General features: G+C 39.3%; 1 protein-coding gene across 27 annotated transcripts in view; it reads right to left on the reverse strand.

Annotated features, from left to right (window-relative positions):
• EPB41L3 (erythrocyte membrane protein band 4.1 like 3) overlaps positions 1-21201 on the reverse strand; it is a 232394-nt gene that overhangs the window by 76341 nt on the left and 134852 nt on the right. For all 27 annotated transcript variants that reach the window (XM_049769956.1, XM_049769977.1, XM_049769973.1 and 24 more), the window contains exon 3: positions 18084-18281. In XM_049769956.1, the coding sequence (XP_049625913.1) occupies positions 18084-18137 (54 nt within the window). In that variant the 5' untranslated portion in view covers positions 18138-18281. The remainder of the gene's footprint in view (positions 1-18083; positions 18282-21201) is intronic.

The raw sequence follows: 21201 nt of genomic DNA on the forward strand, positions 1-21201 counted from the left end.
AATCATTGACTAGGTATCTTTTTCAGATTAGCTTCTTTCATTTTCATTTTATGCATTTAAGATTCATGCAAGCCATTTCATAACCTGAAAGAAAGTTTCTTTTTTTCAGCAGTGAAGAATATTATTTCACTGTATGGGTGATGGTTCATTTCTCCAACAACTTTTAAAAGAATGGAGGCTTCAATACAATTTTATATTAAAATACTCCATAGTATATAATACGTATATTCTTGCATATTAGACCTAGAAGAATATGACTTATGAAATGGAAATTGCAGAGTTAGAGCTTTCCAAAATTTTCACCCACTGCAGGCCCTAATACGGTGACTGCCATCTACATAAATATCGAGGATCGAATCGGGGTCCGTCTTGGGTCACCAGCATGCAAGCCAAACGCCCAACTGCTATGCTATCCCTCCAGCCCCACCTACATAAATATTGAAGATTCATTTTTGTGATATTCACTCACAAAAACCCATAAAGGTTTAGTTTACTGATGAAAAAAACTGAGGACTTGAGGGGACAGTATATGATGGCATAGCCAAAAAGCCACCTTGGTTATTGGTGCTCTGACATGGTTTGATATTCTTTTGGGTCAGTTGGGGGACCGGGGTACACCCAGACTGAATCCAGGCAAGAGCTCTGCCATTGAGTCACACCAAGCCTCAAAGTTTAATATTATTAGGATCAAATTTTAATGATTTCTATAGTTAGTATGTAAATGTTGATCAATACATTCATGAAAATTCAGCTATTAAATCTCTGTGTACTGCGTTTCAAAACCACATTTTTTTATTTGAAGATTCTTTTAGGTAAAATACTAAATGATGGTTCTACTACTGGGTTAGTGGTTATAAGTAAAAATTAGAATTAACTATTTTCACTTTTATCTTTAAGGAATCTATTATTTCCATGTGGACCAAAAAAAAAATGGAGGGGGAAATTCCTTAGTAGACCTAACAGTTAAAATTAATTAATGCTAAAAATATTTTTAAATTAAATTAGTACTTCAAAAGGTGCTATATATTGCAGAAACTTGAACACTGAGCTTGTTGGTTCTATATGAAAACCTTGCAAGAATGGTAAATATAAGAAAAACTAAGGGCTGTAGAGATAGTACAATAGGTAAAGCATTTACTTTGCATGAGACCAACCCATGTTTAACCCGCAGCACCTCCTAAGGTTCTCCAATCCCATTAGGAGTGATGCCTAAGTGTAGAGTCAGGAGTTAAGCTCGGAGCACAGCTGGGTGTGGCTCAAAATAGTGTATATATATATATATATATATATATATATATATATATATATATATATATATAAAATCTTGGTATGGATGATTAACAGTATGTTTTCTTATACTGACAGCCTAAATTATCTTTTAATCAGTAGGCAAAGATATTATTGCTTTCAAATAAGTGCCCTAAATTGGTTGGAATTAATTCTTGTATTTATTCTCATGACGTGTGTTAGTAGCCAAAAAAGAAAAGGAAGATATTCAGTTGTACCTGTTATCCCATCTCCCATTCTTCCTGTAACCTTACCTGCTAATAAGACCTGCTCATTTCTGGAAGGGGTCTTTGGTGGGAAACAAAAGGTTTTGCCTCAGGGGCAGGAGGGAGATTAGAGAGGACTGATGGAAGAGATGAGGAAGAGAAAGATGAGGAAGAGAGAGATGAGGAAGAGAGAGATTCAGCAAGAGAGATGGAGAAAGAAGCAGGGCAAGCTGAAGAGAGCATGCTTAAATAGGTTTAAGATTATAGGCCACGTGTTGTTGCAGGGAGCTGTTTCAGTTCTACACCTGGGATCTGGGGTTTGAGATTGAACTAACACTGTCCAATCTCGTGGAGACTGAGTTGTATCCACATGACATATGTCCAGGATGGGAGGCACCCTTGTGTAAAAAATGTGAGTTCTTATCCTTAGAAGATAAGATCTTGTTTCTGTGTCTATGATTTCCCCTTATTTACTCTGCCTATACAAAAATGTACGGTGTCCTTTTGTATTGCTGGTGCTATTCTGGGTAAGGATGACGGGCTACACACACAGTATCTGTGGTCTGGTCTGAGCTTTTATTCCAGGCAAGACGTTTTCTTGGTTTGTGTACCAAGCAGCACCAAAACTGGTGAGGATAGACAAAATATGTATATATAAAAAATAGAACAAATAGATAAAACTGAGATAAAAAATAAATTAAAAGAAAGGTATTTGAAGAAAGTGATGGAGGAGGCTACCTGTATGTTTAGGAATGCACATCTTAAGATGCATTATTATAAAGGTAGTAAGCTTACATAGGCAATATAGGCCTTCCAATTAGGTCTTTTGAGATATTCTTGTGGGGAGTGAAAGCCAAAAGACAACATTGGTGGTGGGAATGCCCTTCATTCATTGTCACCATGTACCGTAAATAAATCTGTGTAATGTGCTTCAGTCACAATAAAAATTAAGAAACAAACAAACAAAAAAAAAAACCCCACTTACCCTGGGGCCAGGGAAGTGGCTCAAAAGACTCAAGTGCAAGTTTTGTAAGCAGGATATCACATGGCACCACATGGTCCCCTGTTACAAAACTACCCCCAGGTACAAAACTACCTCCCCAACATCAAGACTCTGAAATCAGAAGAACTCATGGAAAAGTACCTTATAAACACTAAAATACTAAATGTAAAGACAAATAAATCATATGTATTTATCATAAAAAAAAAGATTATAGGCCACACATGTGGTGGCTAGGGCCTTCAATAAAGCTGATATCTCCTGAAACCTACTTGTGAGTTTTCTCCCTGCCACTATCCTAAACCCTCAGACCCGCCGGCTAAAGAGGGTTGGAGCCACGTGGCCTCAGTCAGCAGAGAAAGGCCTCTCATCCTCCATCTATACATTCACCATCATCTAGCCCTTGAACTATGTAACATTTTAGCAGCTTTTTTCTTTCTATCTCTTAAAATACCTCTCATATGTAATGCTTTCATATCATAATTGATCCCAAGTAAATGAAACTATAAAAAGACACTACACGTAAGGAGGATTACTCTTTTATGCCAGTAGCTGTATAAAAATAATCTCTTTAAAAATATTTCACTGAATGCCTATAATAGGGTCTGTAATATACTACCCTGTAATTTTCTCTAGTTCTTTCTGAACCTACATACACACATGCAGACAGGGCATTTCTTTTACATGTCACTGACCTGGGTCAATCTCTGGCATCACCAGGAGTGACTCTTGAGCGTTATGGGATGTAGCCACTCCCCCACAAAAGAAACACCTGCTTTTTTGTTTGTTTGTTTGTTTTTGTTTTTGTTTTTTTTTTGGGTCACACCCGGCAACACTCAGGGATTACTCCTGGCTCTATGCTCAGGAATGCTCCTGGCAGGCTCAGGGTACCATATGAGATGCCAAGATTCAAACCACTGACCATCTGCATGCAAGGCAAACACTTTTCCTCCATGCTATCTCTCCAGTCCCAAGACACCTGCTTTTAAAACCGAAGGTAACAAAAAGTGTGATATCAAATTTAAGAGATACTCCCCCATGCAGCAATCTTCCCACCTTATTAACCATCAATGAAAAGATTGTTTAATTTTGTGGGTCATTAGCAGTAAACTTCTTCCTAAATTTCCCAAAGGCTAAAAGTACTTCCTTGAAAGAAGGGCATTAACTTAAATGTTAACTGAAGAGAAATAAATGATAATCTTAAAAATTATAACCTGCATTTTAAGAGTAAAGCACTATAATTATAAAATGAACTGGCAATTGATCCGGAAAGTTGGAAAAAAATCACTTTAAGTATTATAGAAATCATTTCCTCAAAGGATAGCCAGTTTAAGCTGGACTTAAAGTGAGAGAAAACTATGTAAATTGCTGAAATTTTTTTATATATGGGCAAAGAGCTGAGTTAATTCTTGGAAGGGGTTCTGCTTTATCTGTCTCAAGCTATTATTCTCTTATTCAAAATAAAAATAGTATTGCTTTCATTAAGATACTACTCCTTCACACAGTATCCCTTTTCCTTATAATACAATCCAAATCAGTTTTAGAAATTAGATTGGTGGAGGAAGGTTGACACTGGTGGTGGGATTGGATTTGATTCATTGTATGTCTGAAACCTCTTCCATTCTTTCCACCAACTTCTCTCTCAGATGAGATCTGCTCAGAATTACTGGACCCATTGGCACCCAGGAGGCCCAATTAATCCACCCAGGTCTAGTCTGTTTATTGAAAGTAGAACCCTATTAGAAAGTCTATTGTAGGTATGTTTAAGGGAGGTTTCAAAGGCTTAAAAGAGTGGTTGGAGAAAAGAAATGAAGAGAATGGAGAGAGTGACTAGATCAGGGAGACTTTTGTTCTTTGGTTAAAAATTGATGAACTTTGATGTCAAATTTGTACAGAAGCAGATAACAAATTGAACTGATATGTTTAGAACTAATCTGAAAAGCAAACAATTAATTTAATTTTTCCCTCTTTTTTCCCACTATTCCATAAATCCAAGCTGGAGGCAATTACTGGTTTTAAATTTGTTCCTTCTGTTGTTGAGAAATGTGGATCATTTGGTGATCTAAAGTCTCCATTAAGGTACCTTTGGGACAAAAGACAGCAATCTGGTGACAGAATTTCTCTGTCCTCCATAAGCCTTGGGGACTCAGTCACAGATTATGCTCTGGATTTACTGCTACATCAGTGAAATGAGGCTAAAAACAGAGGCATTTCCAATAACTATCCCAGGTCTAAGGTGGTATGACCATCACCAAGAGAGAACCAAGTTCACACATTAAGATATTGACTGACTCATAAGGTTTACACAGTCCAGTACATAATAGTTCCAAAAGAAGTCAAAGCCCCTGAAAAAAAAAAAATATATATATATATATATATATTTTTTTTTTTTTGGTTTTTCGGGCCACACCCTTTTGATGCTCAGGGGTTATTCCTGGCTATGCGCTCAGAAATTGCCCCTGACTTGGGGGTACCATATGGGATGCCGGGGGGATTGAACCGTGGTCCTTTCCTTGGCTAGCGCTTGCAAGGCAGACACCTCTAGCACCACCTCGCCGGCCCCATAATAAAATATTTTATCACAGATTGATGTTAATACTATATACTTAAGTTGTTAAAAACAAATTTTCAGAGAAAAATTATGTGACCATAATAAAGTTCAGATAATTGAATCTCTTATTTAAAATATTCCAGCACCCATTACATGAAAATATTTTTTCTCAAGATATTTGAGAAAGAACAAAAAATAATTGGACAAGGTGATGGGTAAGTACAAGGCCTCAGTGGAATTTTGAAGCTCTAAATAGATTCACTTTTAAGGAGAAAACCAGGGGAGTTTGTGGATAGTGCTATGCCTGGTCAATGAGAGAGAGCTAAAGGAATGCAGGGCTGCTGTCCTTGCAAAAGACGGGCAGTTATCTGTCAAGCAGGGTAATTTGTTGATGAAGGAAAAAGGGGACTCCTCAGAGTAGGGATGAATTTGCTTTGCTCCTGGACATATGCTGAATTACAGGGACTTTGTGTTTCCACCTACTATATGGAGACATAAAGGAAGGAAAATAGTGATTGATGGCTCTGATTAGTTATGGAAAGAAATTAGTATTCTATCTATATCTAACTCTATCTAATTCCACCCCAAATCTTAACTTTACCCTAGAACCAGGTATGCTTAGGTGGGGAATTATTTCTGGAGAAACAACTAAGAGAAAGTAAGGTTCTCTCTTCCTTAATTCTGTGGCAATAAGGTCATAAAATAAAGGAACCCAAAAGATTTCTCCAGGGTACATTTGTCAACTAGAAGCCAACATGAGATAATATATTAAATATATAATATATAGAATATAAAATGTAATATAAAATTTTAATAATAGGATGTTGAGAACTAGAAAAGCTGAATTATTTTAAAATCAGAAAGATTGCTTCCTTCATTAAACAAATTAGCAATTCAAGTCTGTTTTAGAAAAATCAACCACCACTATGTTGTACCAAGTACACAAATAAGACAAGTCTGAGAACAGGTATGGCAACACAAAGTGGAAAGAATTTTTCTTATGCGTTTTCTCTGTGTAAATGCAGAACAGGGGCACTCATCAAACTGGCATACAAATGATATGATAAAATCATAATCATTTGTGCCAATGATATGATGAAGATTTCAAGGGAAGACATGAAGACAGAGAGAGGGAAAAGTGAAAAAAAAAAAAAAAAACCAAAAAATCCAAAAACAAATCTAAAGTATTCAGTACTACAACGTTAGAGAAACAAATTGCCAAGCATGCAGTACCACCAGTTAGCAAATAAAAGGTAAAAGAAAAAAAATCCTCCAAGTGATTCTAATTTTCTTTTTATTTTTAGGGGGTGCACATCCAGCAGTGCTTCAGGGCTACTCTTAGCTGTTTGTTCAGAGGTCATTCCTGATAGGTTCAGGAAATCATGCAGTCCTGGGATAAAGCCCAGAGTTTGTTGAATACAGAGAAAGTAGTCAGCCGCTTCAGCTCTCTCCTTGATCCATATAATATTTATCTTGTTGTGGCATTAATTATTTGCATAAATCAAATTAATTATATGCATGGACACTCCAGCTCCAAAATGTATGTACTCTTCAAAACAAAACTCATGTACAGTATTGTGATATACTAGAAAGTATGCTGTTTTTTATTTTAATAACTTATGCTCATATTTTCAATCATAATATTGTCTACCGTGTTTAATAAGCCATGATTATACTCACTATATACCAGTAGTTTATTATTCTTTTACAAGTGAAAACCAGGAGATCAGGTTTAACAGTTTTAGTGGGAAGCAAATTCTCCTTCTAAGTTAATGAGGACAAACTATGTCAGATAAATGAGAAGATGCATGTTAACAGTCCTAGTAAGTAACTGTTCCTATGGTTGCACCAAAGAGTCAAAGGAAACAAAGTTAATTAAATCCCTTCCCTCCTTAGGCATTCCCAGGGGCATCCACAGGAAGGCAGTTGCCATTGGACTGAGCCATTCAGGTAGATCACACAACTTATGGTACAATACAATAAGATATTCATTGGGGCAGAGGTGTACTCAAAGATTAAATCACAGTTAAACAATAACAACAAAACCTTCTAACTCAATTATTAACAAAAGAAACATCCTGGTTTGAAAAAAAATCCCTATCTTTGGGTTTTTGCAATGATTACTTCTTGGTGTTGGCACAGACTAAGTAATTTTTTGTTGTTGAACGTGCTAGGGTTCAGTCTAAGGGGCAGTCAGGGAAGCTCGCTGGTAGCAGACACAACTGTACTGACACTGTTTCTTTTACCTTTTCTTTTAATTTATTTTTTTTATCTTTATTTAAGCATCATCATTACAAACATGTTTGTAGTTGGGTTTTAGTTATAAAAATGTTTTGTTTTGTTTTGTTTTTGTTTTTGGGTCACACCCAGCAGTGCTCAGGGGTTACTCCTGGCTCTAAACTCAGAAATCGCTCCTGGAATGAATATCCCTCCTCCCCCCAATCAATGCAACATTCCCAGACTGTTTCTTTTTATTATTATTTTAATTATGACAACAAAGATGCAAAGAAAGAGGACAGGGTAAAGTTACAGTGGAAGCCCAATCACCCATAAACAGAATTCTCGGTAGTCCCATCGATGATATCCCAGTCTTGAACTTTCAGCCAAAGAACATTAAGAAAAACAAAACTGAACTCATGTACAATACAATTACTTTGTCCCTCAAATCCCCAGTTGTAGTACATACTATTTCTTAGCAGCACACAATATAATCTAAAGACATTAGGCTTATGTAACTCCTTAAACATTGAGGGCAAAGTACATTTCTCTAGTTCCATGCATATGCTTACTAGTTTAAGTTAGCCTCAAAAGTTTTAGTGGGTTGTTCTTCTTAAGGATTGGAGTCAAGGGAACATAGTAAAAAACGGTATTAAAGTGGCATTTGTTTGCATAGGCCCACCAAAACATAAGGGATCTGGAAAGGCTAATTATGGTCTAAATACAAGGAGACCCTACCCCTGAAGTTTCCTGGCACAGGACTGACTCTAGGCTCCAGGCACACTAGTTTGTCCAATTCAAGTCATCCTCTGTAGTGGCAATACACCTCCATTCCTCACTTAGTCTCTGTTGTTGTTGGTATCATGCTTCTGTATTAAAGATCCTGGAGTCTGCATATCCCATATTGTAGTCAGGATGGTGCGGAGCATCCTCTCATTTCACCTCACACTTATGGGGCAATAGAGAGAACCATGTCCTGTAGAGCAGGTCATTGTTGTTGTCAAGTCTTCTCAGTGTAAACGGAAGTCTCTTTTTAAGAGGTCGATGTCAGACCCTTGGTAGAGTCTTTCCTGGTAGAGGACTGCTTCCAGCTGTTGCTATAAAAGACCTTGGATGTTTCGTAGATAGCTTGCCTGGTTCCGGCGTGAATGGAGGATGCCCATTCTTCTGAGGCCTGTGCCAGGTCATTATATCAATGTTCAGGGTGTAAGGTTCATTGTACTGAGATTTATTAGATAAGAACTTATCTGTATGTATGGTGTTTTCCCATTTTAATGTGTCTATGCAAACAAGGATCAATGCCATGAAGCGTTATTGGTGCATCTGGAGGCAATGGGAACAAGACCAGCAGTTTCCATGACATAGTTCAATCATAGGAATCAAACTGAGGGACAGTTCCACCAACAATCCTTACTGAACAGCTTACAAAGAAAAGACAAGATGAAAAGTGGATAGAAACATCATAGTAGAAGAATATATAGAGAGTTACATCAGTTAAAGAAAATACCCATAAAATATTCAAAAGATATATGTGTTCAATATGTGTTTAATTTCTGTCCTTCTAAGTAGTTCTGGGATTTGTTAGATCTACTGTATGTCTTTCGTCAGAGAATAGAACTGTGTGTTACTGAACTTAAGAAGAGTAAATCTGGGGTACTAATGGTTGGGAGGAGCATATGTTCGCCCCCGCGTGGTTTGCAAAATGTAGACTGGTATGAAATTGCCAGTGACAGCCTAAGTATAGCTGAGCAGCTATCTGCCACCCCCCAGATCAATCTCCACCCCCTTAGCCAACCTCTGTAGCCAGCCTAGGAGTGGGGAAAACCCAGGGTGCCCCATCAGCTCCTTCCAGAAACCCACCTGGAGATCCGGAGGAAAGGGGGAGAGGGGGGTCGGGTGACCCATGTCCGAGCCCCCCTACCCTAGGCCGGGCTAAGGGGCCGCTGGCACATACGGAGGCCTGCCAGCTGCCCGCCCGTGTTGGCTAAGAATCCTGCTCCAGAAAGGGAGAGAGACCCTCCCAAGCCCGAAGGACAGGGATTTAAGCCCCACCCTAGGCCAGGGTCCGGACCCGGCCAGGGAGTGGGGAAAACCCAGGGTGCCCCATCAGCTCCTTCCAGAAACCCACCTGGAGATCCGGAGGAAAGGGGGAGAGGGGGGTCGGGTGACCCATGTCCGAGCCCCCCTACCCTAGGCCGGGCTAAGGGGCCGCTGGCACATACGGAGGCCTGCCAGCTGCCCGCCCGTGTTGGCTAAGAATCCTGCTCCAGGAAGGGAGAGAGACCCTCCCAAGCCCGAAGGACAGGGATTTAAGCCCCACCCTAGGCCAGGGTCCAGACCCGGCCAGGGAGTGGGGAAAACCCAGGGTGCCCCATCAGCTCCTTCCAGAAACCCACCTGGAGATCCGGAGGAAAGGGGGAGAGGGGGGTCGGGTGACCCATGTCCGAGCCCCCCTACCCTAGGCTGGGCTAAGGGGCCGCTGGCACATACGGAGGCCTGCCAGCTGCCCGCCCGTGTTGGCTAAGAATCCTGCTCCAGGAAGGGAGAGAGACCCTCCCAAGCCCGAAGGACAGGGATTTAAGCCCCACCCTAGGCCAGGGTCCGGACCCGGCCAGGGAGTGGGGAAAACCCAGGGTGCCCCATCAGCTCCTTCCAGAAACCCACCTGGAGATCCGGAGGAAAGGGGGAGAGGGGGGTCGGGTGACCCATGTCCGAGCCCCCCTACCCTAGGCCGGGCTAAGGGGCCGCTGGCACATACGGAGGCCTGCCAGCTGCCTGCCCGTGTTGGCTAAGAATCCTGCTCCAGAAAGGGAGAGAGACCCTCCCAAGCCCGAAGGACAGGGATTTAAGCCCCACCCTAGGCCAGGGTCTGGACCCGGCCAGGGAGTGGGGAAAACCCAGGGTGCCCCATCAGCTCCTTCCAGAAACCCACCTGGAGATCCGGAGGAAAGGGGGAGAGGGGGGTCGGGTGACCCATGTCCGAGCCCCCCTACCCTAGGCCGGGCTAAGGGGCCGCTGGCACATACGGAGGCCTGCCAGCTTCCCGCCCGTGTTGGCTAAGAATCCTGCTCCAGGAAGGGAGAGAGACCCTCCCAAGCCCGAAGGACAGGGATTTAAGCCCCACCCTAGGCCAGGGTCTGGACCCGGCCAGGGAGTGGGGAAAACCCAGGGTGCCCCATCAGCTCCTTCCAGAAACCCACCTGGAGATCCGGAGGAAAGGGGGAGAGGGGGGTCGGGTGACCCATGTCCGAGCCCCCCTACCCTAGGCCGGGCTAAGGGGCCGCTGGCACATACGGAGGCCTGCCAGCTGCCCGCCCGTGTTGGCTAAGAATCCTGCTCCAGGCCAGACTGTTTCTTGATTATGGCAATTCTATTTGTTGTCCAATCAGGACCTTCCAAAGGAGGGACCCAAGAGATGATGCAATGGGTGAGGGCTTTGCCTTGTTTGTGGCCAGCTCGGGTTTGATCTCCAGCGTAGCCCTGCAAAGGGCTGTGATCCCAAGCACAGAGACACAGAGTCAGGATTAAATTCTGAAACTGGGTATGTGGCAGGCTCCTCTACCCCCCAATTTTTTTTCTAAAGAGTTTATATGTTCAATGATTGGATTCTGTGTTGCCAGGGATTACCCAATCACCCTGGCATTGCTTGGGAGCTTCTAGGAGTGTACATGGATATATTGAGGAGACATGCAGTGTCAGGGATAAATGTGGACTTGCCAATATGTCTATCCCCCTGTTCTATCATTCCAGTCCATTTCTATTTTAATACAGATCCAAAGGAACCTGATGTTACTTCCTTACAGAGTCACTCTGTAAATCACTCTGCAGTAGACCTCTGGACAGGGCTGATTCTGGGAACAAGCTTTTCTTGATTTTACGGCTATACTAGGAAAGTTCTAGTTGATGAGTCCCAACCGCTGATAAATATCTTTCCAGTATAGATGGTTCCTTGGCATCATCACTTGAAGTGTTACTAGTGTCATGTGCATATATCTAAGTCCCACAACAGGTTTAACAATTTTAGTGGAAAGCAAATTTATTTCTGTTGAATCAGAAAAATTGAGGTGCTAACTTTGGAGAACTGATGTTTCACATGCATGAAGGAAGACAGACAATAAGTAGGAGGTGTGTGGCTTAGTGGTATGGTATGCATTCCCCGAGAAAGAAGGTAGGAGGCATCGCCTCTGAGACATGTTTCACATCTGCAAGGCAAATCCTCTATTCCATTCTGGTAATGCTCTAAGGTCCTCTATCAACTAATTTTTTTTTAGAGAATAAAATAAACTATACCACAAATTGGCTTGAAAATTTTATATATGCAACACTCAACCTATATCATAAAACAAGGACTCAAATTACAGATCATGTCTCACTTAGTTTCGTGAAACCAATTCAGAATGAATTAGAATAGTACCCAAATAAGAGAAAACATATCTAATTGCATGGGCATTTGGAAAAAAGGCACGCGAAATCACTCAGACTGCAAATCATAGAAGCAACTAAACTAAAACTGTTGCTCTGATTGAGGCATTTTTGTTTATACTTTTTAATTTATGCTTAGGAACTAAGCAGCAATAATAGCTACCTGGACATAGGAAGTTGCTTGTATTCTATAACAACTCAATAACAATGAGAATAAAAATAACAGTATCAGTGAGTCTGTTGGAACTCATAAAAATATAGTAGCATGTAAAACATGTCCTAAACATATGTATCAAGTTGTGTGCAATTAGATCTTTTTTAGTATCTTATTCATAAGATCTTTTTATAGTTTAGTCAAAACTGAGAACTTAAAAATATTGGGAGAAAATTTCTCAAAAGAAAAACACTGAATATTAATGATCTCATTCTACTACTGAAGAGAAATCCGAAAAAGTCAATGGGAAGCTTTCATCAAAACATGGGGGGAGGTGAAAACTGAAGAATAATTATTCAGCCATTTGTCAGAGATCAGAAGGGTATTGCTTCCGTAATATTCCTGGGAAAGAAAAATATCTTCTTTGAAAGAAGAGGAAATTTTAGGTTTGGAGAGAGAGGATAGTGGGCATTTGCTTGCAAATGGCCAGCCTGTGTTCAATCTCTAGCATTTCATATGGTCTCCTATGCACTGCCAGGAGTGATTTCTGCATGTAGAACCAGGAGTAAACCTGGATTATAGCTGGGTGTGACAAAAGAACTAAAAAATAAAAGAAAAATAAAAGAAGAAAGAAGTTTGTGGTGCTATATCAGGGCAGGGATATGTGTGTGAGTTGGAGAGAGCAGGAGGATGAAAAGGTGGAAGGGAGAGATAAAAGGAGAGGGACTCTTTAGAGGTTTAAAAGATCAAGGTTTGTAGTTGAGTTTTGACTTTGATGAAGTGAGAAAAGCATTAAATGAATGACAGGAGAAAACAATTAAATGGAAATAAAATGTTTTACATAATTATACATACAAAACATAGCATGTCTGTTATTATGCCCTACATTCTTTTCTGTTTTGTTTTGTTTTGTTTTGCACCATATCTGGTAGTGCTCAAGGTTTACTCCTGCTTCGGCATTTAGGAATCACTCTCATCAGTGCTCAGTGGACTAGATATGGAGCGGTGGTTTGAACCCAGGTTGGCTGTATGGTTCAAGGTAAATACCCTATCTACTGCACTATCATTCCAATCCCTGCATTACACTTTAAAAATATGTAACAGAACTTTTTAATTTTTATTTTGAATCACCATCATCATGAAGTAGTTACAAAGTTGCTTATGATTGAGTTCAGTTATACAATGTCTAATGTCCAAGCCTTCACCAGTGCACATATCCTGCCATCAATGTCTCCAGTTTGCTTCCAGCTTTCCTCCTTGGCCTCCCCACCCCAACCCCCCTGCCTGCCTCTATGGCATTTTTCTTCTCTCTCTCTCTGTTTCTCTCTCTCTCTGTCTCTCTCTCTCTCTCTGTGTCTCTCTGTGTCTCTCTCTGTCTCTCTCTCTCTCTTTCCTCACTCTCTCACCTTTTTTTTTTTGGTTTTTGGGCCACACCCGGCGTTGCTCAGGGGTGACTCCTGGCTGTCTGCTCAGAAACAGCTCCTGGCAGGCACGGGGGACCATATGGGACACCGGGATTCGAACCAACCACCTTTGGTCCTGGATCGGCTGCTTGCAAGGCAAACGCCGCTGTGCTATCTCTCCAGGCCTCTCATTTCCCTTTTAAACACTGGTTTGTACTATGATTACTGACAGGTACATTGCAGTTAAGTCACCTATATAAGTCACTATATCTATCTATCTATCTATATCTATATCTATATCTATATATATAAAATCACCTTAGGAATTGGAGAAAAATTAAGAAATCCTGATTTTTAAATATATTTCTTCTCTCCATAAATTTTGGAGTACAAAGAAGTATGGAAATTATCTGAACTCTCATGGCATCCTTCGAACTTATGGTTTTCATAAATTACAGTCTTAATGGAACATTAAAGGCAGTGCATAAACCGTCACAACACTGACCACATTCATATAAAATACTCTTTCTTTACTAGAAATCTGACCTCCATTAACTTCTCAGTTTTGCTTTCTATACCTAAAAAGTCATTATATACATTCAATATCAATCTTTCCAAGTAACTGGAAGTAGCTATTCTGTCTTCTTATGTATTCTGAATTTAACATTTTCTTTCTCTAATCATTTCTCAGAGGAAAGTTCCAAATCACTCACTATGGCGAATTCTCTGCTGAAAAAGAACAAATCAGAATCCATTGTTTGCTTTTTATCATCACTGTTAATAGTAACCACTGATCAGAATAAGCTGCATTCCATACAGTGTTCAAATAATTTAGCTGCTTTAATTTTTTTCCCCTTTTGTGGGATTTTTCACTCCATCTTTCTGAGGAAACTAAACTTCAAAACATTTAAGGCATTTCCTCAAAACCAAACAGTGACAAATGAATAAGTCCATTTCACACCCTAGTCTGGTGGCTTTGAAGCATGAGTATCCCACTTAAATGAAACAGACAGCAAAGCAAGGATGGAATTTCTCCAGCTCATAAAAAGGGTCATTTACCATCTGCAATAAACTAAACACTACACTTTCCAAAAAAGCAGCTGGTAATCAACACAAATGTTTCCAACAGCTAGACCGTATTGTTGGTTTATGTTATTTTTGATCAATCCAAATCCAAAAATGAATTCCCCCCGAACTATGATGAAATCTGACTGCCTCCCTTCTCACAAACATATTTCTATCTTACAGTGGATACTTAAACATAGTAGCTCCATTTCTTCAATAGGCTATCTTGCCTCTCTGCTTCAGTGTTCACACTATCTACTTAGCAAGAAACTTGGATAAGGACACACATTCTACAAGTCACTTTTAGAGGTCTTTATTGCTCTACACAGATAGAAAAAGAGAGAGATTGATATCTAGAACGCCTGAATTTGTGTAATATTATAATGAAATAGAACTTTAAAAAGTACGTCAGGGTCAGAGAGCTTAGTTTAACGGGCTGAGCATGGGCTTTGTGCTGGAGGCCCAGGAAAGATCCCTAGCACCGCGTGGTCATCTGAGCATTGATTGCTACTTCAGAACAGTGAGCCAGGGATAGCACATATGCAATACCAGATAAGGTCCTAAGACAATCAAATTGTTCATCTGGTGTTTGAGTATGTGTAGGTTGTTTCATCCAAAACTCTTATAAAAATTCAGTTTAAGTGAGCAAAGACTAAACAATATTTCCCCAAAGCATTGTTTTTCAGTCTTAGATGTTACACATATTCAAAATAAGCTTTGTAGAGAGCAAGAGGTATTTGAATGTAGTCTTTTAATTAGCATCTTATGGCTGATTTGAAGAACATGCCTGATTCACAATCCATTTTTCTTTTTGTTTTGTTTTCTTTGATTATGGAATCACACCCAACATAACTTGGAGAGTTACACCTAGATTAGTACACAGGGGGTACTCTCAGTAGTGCTTTGGGAATCATGCTATCCTTCTGTGTGCAAAGCATGTGACCCGGTACCTGAGATTTCTTCGGGCCTCTTCTATTTGTTTTCTTTTGTTTTTTTAAAGGGGTTGCAATTATTGGGTTGGAGTAGAGAGGGACGGTCAGGGATTGTATTTAGAGTCTCATATATGTCAGACACATTTTCAGCCACTTAAACTATCTACTCAACTACAGCATCAGCTATATATAAATCCATTTTACTTTGTCAGGTTAAAATTTTATCCATTTTTTTCCCAAGAGGATATCACAGTGAACACAAACTTTTTCTGTCATCAATGCAGAAAACATATATTCTGCTGACAAAGGTTTTTGTCTCCCAGGATAAAATTTACTCGGTTACTTTGTTATTGTTTTTGTTGTGGGGCCATAGTCTCTGATACTAGGGGGCCACTCCAGCTAACTTCTGATAATGATCCTAGTAATGATCCAAATGATGCTGGGGACCAAAACCCAGGATCATCTGTGTAAAGTATGTGCTCAGTCTGTTGAGTCCTCTTCTTGACCCGAAAGTTACTGCTATAATTTTGTCAGATGTATAAACACACTTTGTTAGGATCTAGAGAGATATTTCAACAGGTTGAGCACAGGCCTTTCATGAGGCCCAGACATCCCTGGAAACCCCCTGTTTCTGAGAGTAGCCCCACGGTATCACCAGGGAGCCCCCCCCCAACAAAAAAACAGTGATTACTTATAGTGTATATAAATCACAGGGTATACTTTTAGTAAGATGATCAACTCTAGATGTCCTATCAGTGAGCCTTAAGGATTATTTTATCCACCTGTGAAGCACTATACAATCTTTCAGACACTTCCTTAGGCAACTTCCAAATAACTCTATTTATTCAATTATATAAATTCAATTAATAGATTTGTAAAACTTAAGGGGAGAAATATTTTATTCACATACAAAATTAGGAAATTTCTTGTGAAGTGGATTCACTCTGGAAAATACGATTATTTTCTTAGAGTTATGAAAGTCTTTTAAACTTCATTGTAAAATTCAAGCAGAAAAATAATATTAGAGCCCCCCATTTTCAGAATAAACATCAAAATGAATAATTAAGTTCTGGGTTAAAAGATTAGCCCAAATCAGGCAAAAATGGAAGAAATAAATATTGCACAGAAACCTATAGGTAAGGTTCTTAGAACACTGAATTTATTCTTTGCAACTATCATCTGCATTTGTCAATATATAGAATGACAAAACTTTAGTAAATTAATATATGATAGACTAAATCTGAGATCAACCTCCATGCTTCTTCCAGCTGTAATAACATGACCTCTTTCTGACAGTGTCATTATCAACATGAAATAGATGTGAATCTTCTATTCCAAGAAAGAAAAAAAGGGAAAGCTTTGGTAAATTAAGCAAATTTTATTTTATTTTTATTTATTTATTTATTTATTTATTTATTTATTTATTTATTTATTGGTTTTTGGGCCACACCCGGTGGTGCTCAGGGGTTACTCCTGGCTGTCTGCTCAGAAATAGCTCCTGGCAGGCACGGGGGACCATATGGGACACCAGGATTCGAACCAACCACCTTTGGTCCTGGATCGGCTGCTTGCAAGGCAAATGCCGCTGTGCTATCTCTCCGGGCCCAAATTAAGCAAATTTTAACAGAAATAGCATAATAGAGAAAGCCAAGAAGAATTATCTTAGGTAGTGGAAAACTTAGATTGGCTTGTTACTAACATGAGGAAAAAGGAATAGACATACATACAGATAAACAAAACACATACAGATATTGCTTGTAGTGCCCAGAAGAGATCTAGGCATACCCAGAAGAGGTCAATTGTGTTAGCATGCAGAAGGAGCTTGCTTGGAAGGACAGATGATGTTATAGCAAGAAAAGGGAAGGCCTGAAGAAAAGGGCTCTTGGGATAAAATGTTCAAGCTAAAATTAAATTACCTTGCTAGCAAAGTAAGGTGCTTTTTTCCCTCTGTGAGGAGCAGATGCCTGTTATGCTTCTCTGCTCCTAGGATCCAAGTTCATGTTGGCAGGTATTTCTATACACCCAGAGAACATTCACAAACATTTATCAAGAGGCTGGATTGTTCTCAGATGTTAACTTGTTCTTTTTTTGTTTTGTTTTGTTTTGTTTTGGTTTGGTTTGGTTTTTGTGCCACACCCGGCAGTGCTCAGGGGTGACTCCTGGCTGTCTGCTCAGAAATAGCTCCTGGCAGGCACGGGGGACCATATGGGACACCGGGATTTGAACCAACCACCTTTGGTCATGGATCGGCTGCTTGCAAGGCAAATGCCATTGTGCTATCTCTGCGGGCCCACTTGTTCTTACTAAGCACCTATGACAAAAAATCATTTACTTGCTCCTTCCTCGACAATTGAATTTTGGTTTCCTTTATTAAAAAAAAAAACAAACCCAAAACAACGAATAGTATGCTCTATTATAGCAAGAAAAGGATAACAACAGTTCAAATTATCTCACTTCTCTATGTAAAGAAATTGCCAATAAAAATCTGGTCATTAATTATTCAGGCAAAGAAGGTAAAGTTCATGAGGTGATGATAACTTATAGCTAGGATCTTCTTTTTTTTTTCCATCATGTAGTGTTGGCGATATCTTCTTTCTTTAAAACACACACACACACACACACACACACACACACACACACACACACACACACACACCTGTACAACATTTTGGGAACATTTTAATTATTTTTAGTTACTTGAAACCCTATTAGAGACTATTTGAAAACTTTTGTATTTAGAAGGTAGGTCTGAATAATTTTCCAAAGTAGAAAATATAGAGGTATGTATAATTTATAGAAACGTTCCGCAGATTGTAATATCAGGGGCAAAATATATTTTAACATACCTCCACATCACAGGTATATTCTGATCCATCCAAAAGTATCACTTTGCACTGCATGCTTTTAGGCTTTTTGACAATCTTTAATGGAGATCGGGATAGTTTACTGCTAGATGATCTCTGAGAAAGTTTATCGTCTTCCAATTGCTGATACTCAAGCTGCTTTGCAACTCCAGCAGCAAATTCCCGCTCCTTATCAGTGACCTGTGAAGAGCAAACAATCAACAGTTTTCACTGCAAGATGGGAAATAAATATTTCATTGTTCAGAACATAACAGATCACTTTAGAAACATGCTTTCCTATTTTCTAGAGGATAAGAGATCATCTGAATTAGGACAGCAAGAATGGAGATATATAAGTATGCTCACACACATAATCAGGATTTATAATGCAAATCATATTTTGCTTAAAATACTCTTGCCATAAGATGTATCTACAGGGCACTGTTTTAATTTGATTCAAAGGCTTAACTTAGAAGAACTGAGCTAGCATATGCGATCAAAATTTCATTAGGCAAAGAAGTGTATTAATTGACTCCTGGTAAGTCTTTACAATTATTTAGGGGAGGAAGGTCCATTAGGATGTAGTAGAAGGAGATTGGTATTTCTGTGGTGGTTATTTTGAAGAGTATCAAACTATCACCCTAAATCAGTGGTCCTCAAACTATGGCCCATGGGCCACATATTGTATTTGTATTTGTTTTGTTTCTTCATTGCAAAATAAGATATATGCAGTGTGCATAAGAATTCGTTCATCAGTTTTGATTTTACTATAGTCAGACCCTCCAATGGTGTGAGGGACAGTGAACTGGCCCCCTGTTTAAAAAGTCTGAGGACCCCTGCCCTATATGATACCTAGTCATATAAACACTACCCCATAGTAAAATAAATAAATAATATAAAGGAAGTTGGAGAGATAGTACAGCAGGCAAGGTGCTTGTATTGCAGCAGCTGACATGGGTTCGATCTCTGGCATCCCATATGGTTTCCAAGCCCTCTAGGAGTGATTCCTGTGCTAAGCCAGGAGTAACCCTCTGAACTTAGGCGTTTCCTCCCATTCACCCCACAAAGAATATATCGCTTTTATCTTATCTTTATTTCATTCACTGGATCCTTCTAATAATTGGTGATCCATAATTACCACAGATATATGAATATAATAACAACCTCTAGAAGAGACCTTTAAACATGAATCTTCTCAGTAATTTTCATAAATATTAAAATATTTATTTTTCTTTAAATCAATGAAATAAGCAGCACTGAATTCCTCTTCAGCAATCCCCTTAAATCGATCTGTTTCTTTTTAACTATAATAAGTGTAAAAACAGATCTAATCTGCCCAGGGGGCCCGAGAGGTGAAGCTAGAAGTAAGACGTCTGCCTTGCAAGCGGTAGCCTAGGACGAACCATGGTTCGATCCTCTGGCATCCCATATGGTTCCCCCGAGCCAGGGGCAATTTCCGAGTGCATAGCCAGGAGTAACCCCTGAGCATTGAACGGGTGTGCCCCCTCCCCCCAAAAAAGAGATCTAATCTGCCCAAAAGCTTTATATATTTTGAAATCACAAGTCAAGTCTAGGCTACACTCAAAAATGCAGTGTCCCATGTTAGGATGAAATTGACCCTTAAATAAATTCTTTTGAGTAATTTCTCTGAACACTCATTACTCTTTTTACACTACTTTAGCTATTAAATGACCATACTGATATAGTGCCAATTCTCATGGTTTAGACTACCATTGTCACTGCAAATACATAGTCCAAAGAAAATGACTCTAACATACAGTTAGCATCTTGAATAAACATAAAATATCTTCTCTAATGAACATACTATTACCCTTATGTCTAAAAGTACACAGATTTGAGAACATATCATTTTTGTCAGTTGACTATTCTAATTTTTAATTTTATTAGCCTTTAAATCTTTACAACAATCTAATTTAATCACCACATTATTTTGGCTGTATTTATTTTGAATTTTATATATATATATATATATATATATATATATATATATATATATTTCTTCTTTTACTATAGCTATTGCAATATGTCTTCTACCCAGGAGCAGGAGAGATGGGGGTCAGAGAGATAGTATAGGAGCATTTGCCTTGCATGCAACTAATCCTAGTTTGAATACCTAGCACTTCATATGTACCTTATTTACCTTAAGTACCATATGTACCATATGTACCCTGCGTACCTTCAGAAGTGATCTCTGAACACAAAATCAGAAGTAAATCCTGAGCCAGTGCTGTTAGGTGTGGCCAATTCCCACACTCTCCCCAAAATTACTAATATAGCCCTTTCTTTTTTTCCTTTCCCAGGAATTCAAGGTAAACTTTTGAGGTATGCTTAAGAATAAAGTCCCTGATTTTCTGAGTAAAGAAACCCAGGGGAGAAAAAATGAACAAACTACTTCAAAGGTCAATATCTGTAAAAAGGATCATTTCGGGCCCAAGAGATAGCATGGAGGTAAGACATTTGCCTTTCATGCAGAAGGTCATTGGTTCGAATCCTGGCATCTCATATGGTCCCCCTTGCCAGGAGCAATTTCTGAGCGTGGAGCCAGGAGTAACACCTGAGTGCTGCGCTGCCGGGCGTGACCCAAAAACCAAAAACCAAAAACCAAAAAAAAAAAGGATCATTTTCGATAACATGAGTAAATAGAAAAAAAAAATCATTCTACAGATTGATCCTACTTTTTGATTGTGAGTCTTTCCATATCAAAGCACTAAAATAAATGGCAAGAGTGAAATGAAAAAGTTATAAAAAGTATTAATTTGAGTATTAAAGTCATTTTTGTTTACCTTAAAATTTTATATTAATAATCTTAATTCATATTTATAAAAACTCACTCTCAGAAGAGTTTTAAACTTTTTGTTTCTTTGTTTTTGGGCCACATCCAGTGATGTTCAGGGGTTACTCCTGGCTATTATGTGCTTAGAAATCGGTCCTGGCTTGGGGGACCACATGGGACGCCAGGGATCAAACCCAAGTCCGTCCTGGGTCAGCCAAGTGAAAGGCAAACACCCTAGCACTGCACTATCGTCCCAGCCCCAGATTTTGAACTTTGTTTTTCATTTCAGCATAGGCAAAGAAGTTATATTTTTACTTAATTGCTATC

The sequence above is a fragment of the Suncus etruscus genome, chromosome 3 (genome assembly GCF_024139225.1).
Source record: "Suncus etruscus isolate mSunEtr1 chromosome 3, mSunEtr1.pri.cur, whole genome shotgun sequence".
Lineage (NCBI taxonomy): Eukaryota > Metazoa > Chordata > Mammalia > Eulipotyphla > Soricidae > Suncus > Suncus etruscus.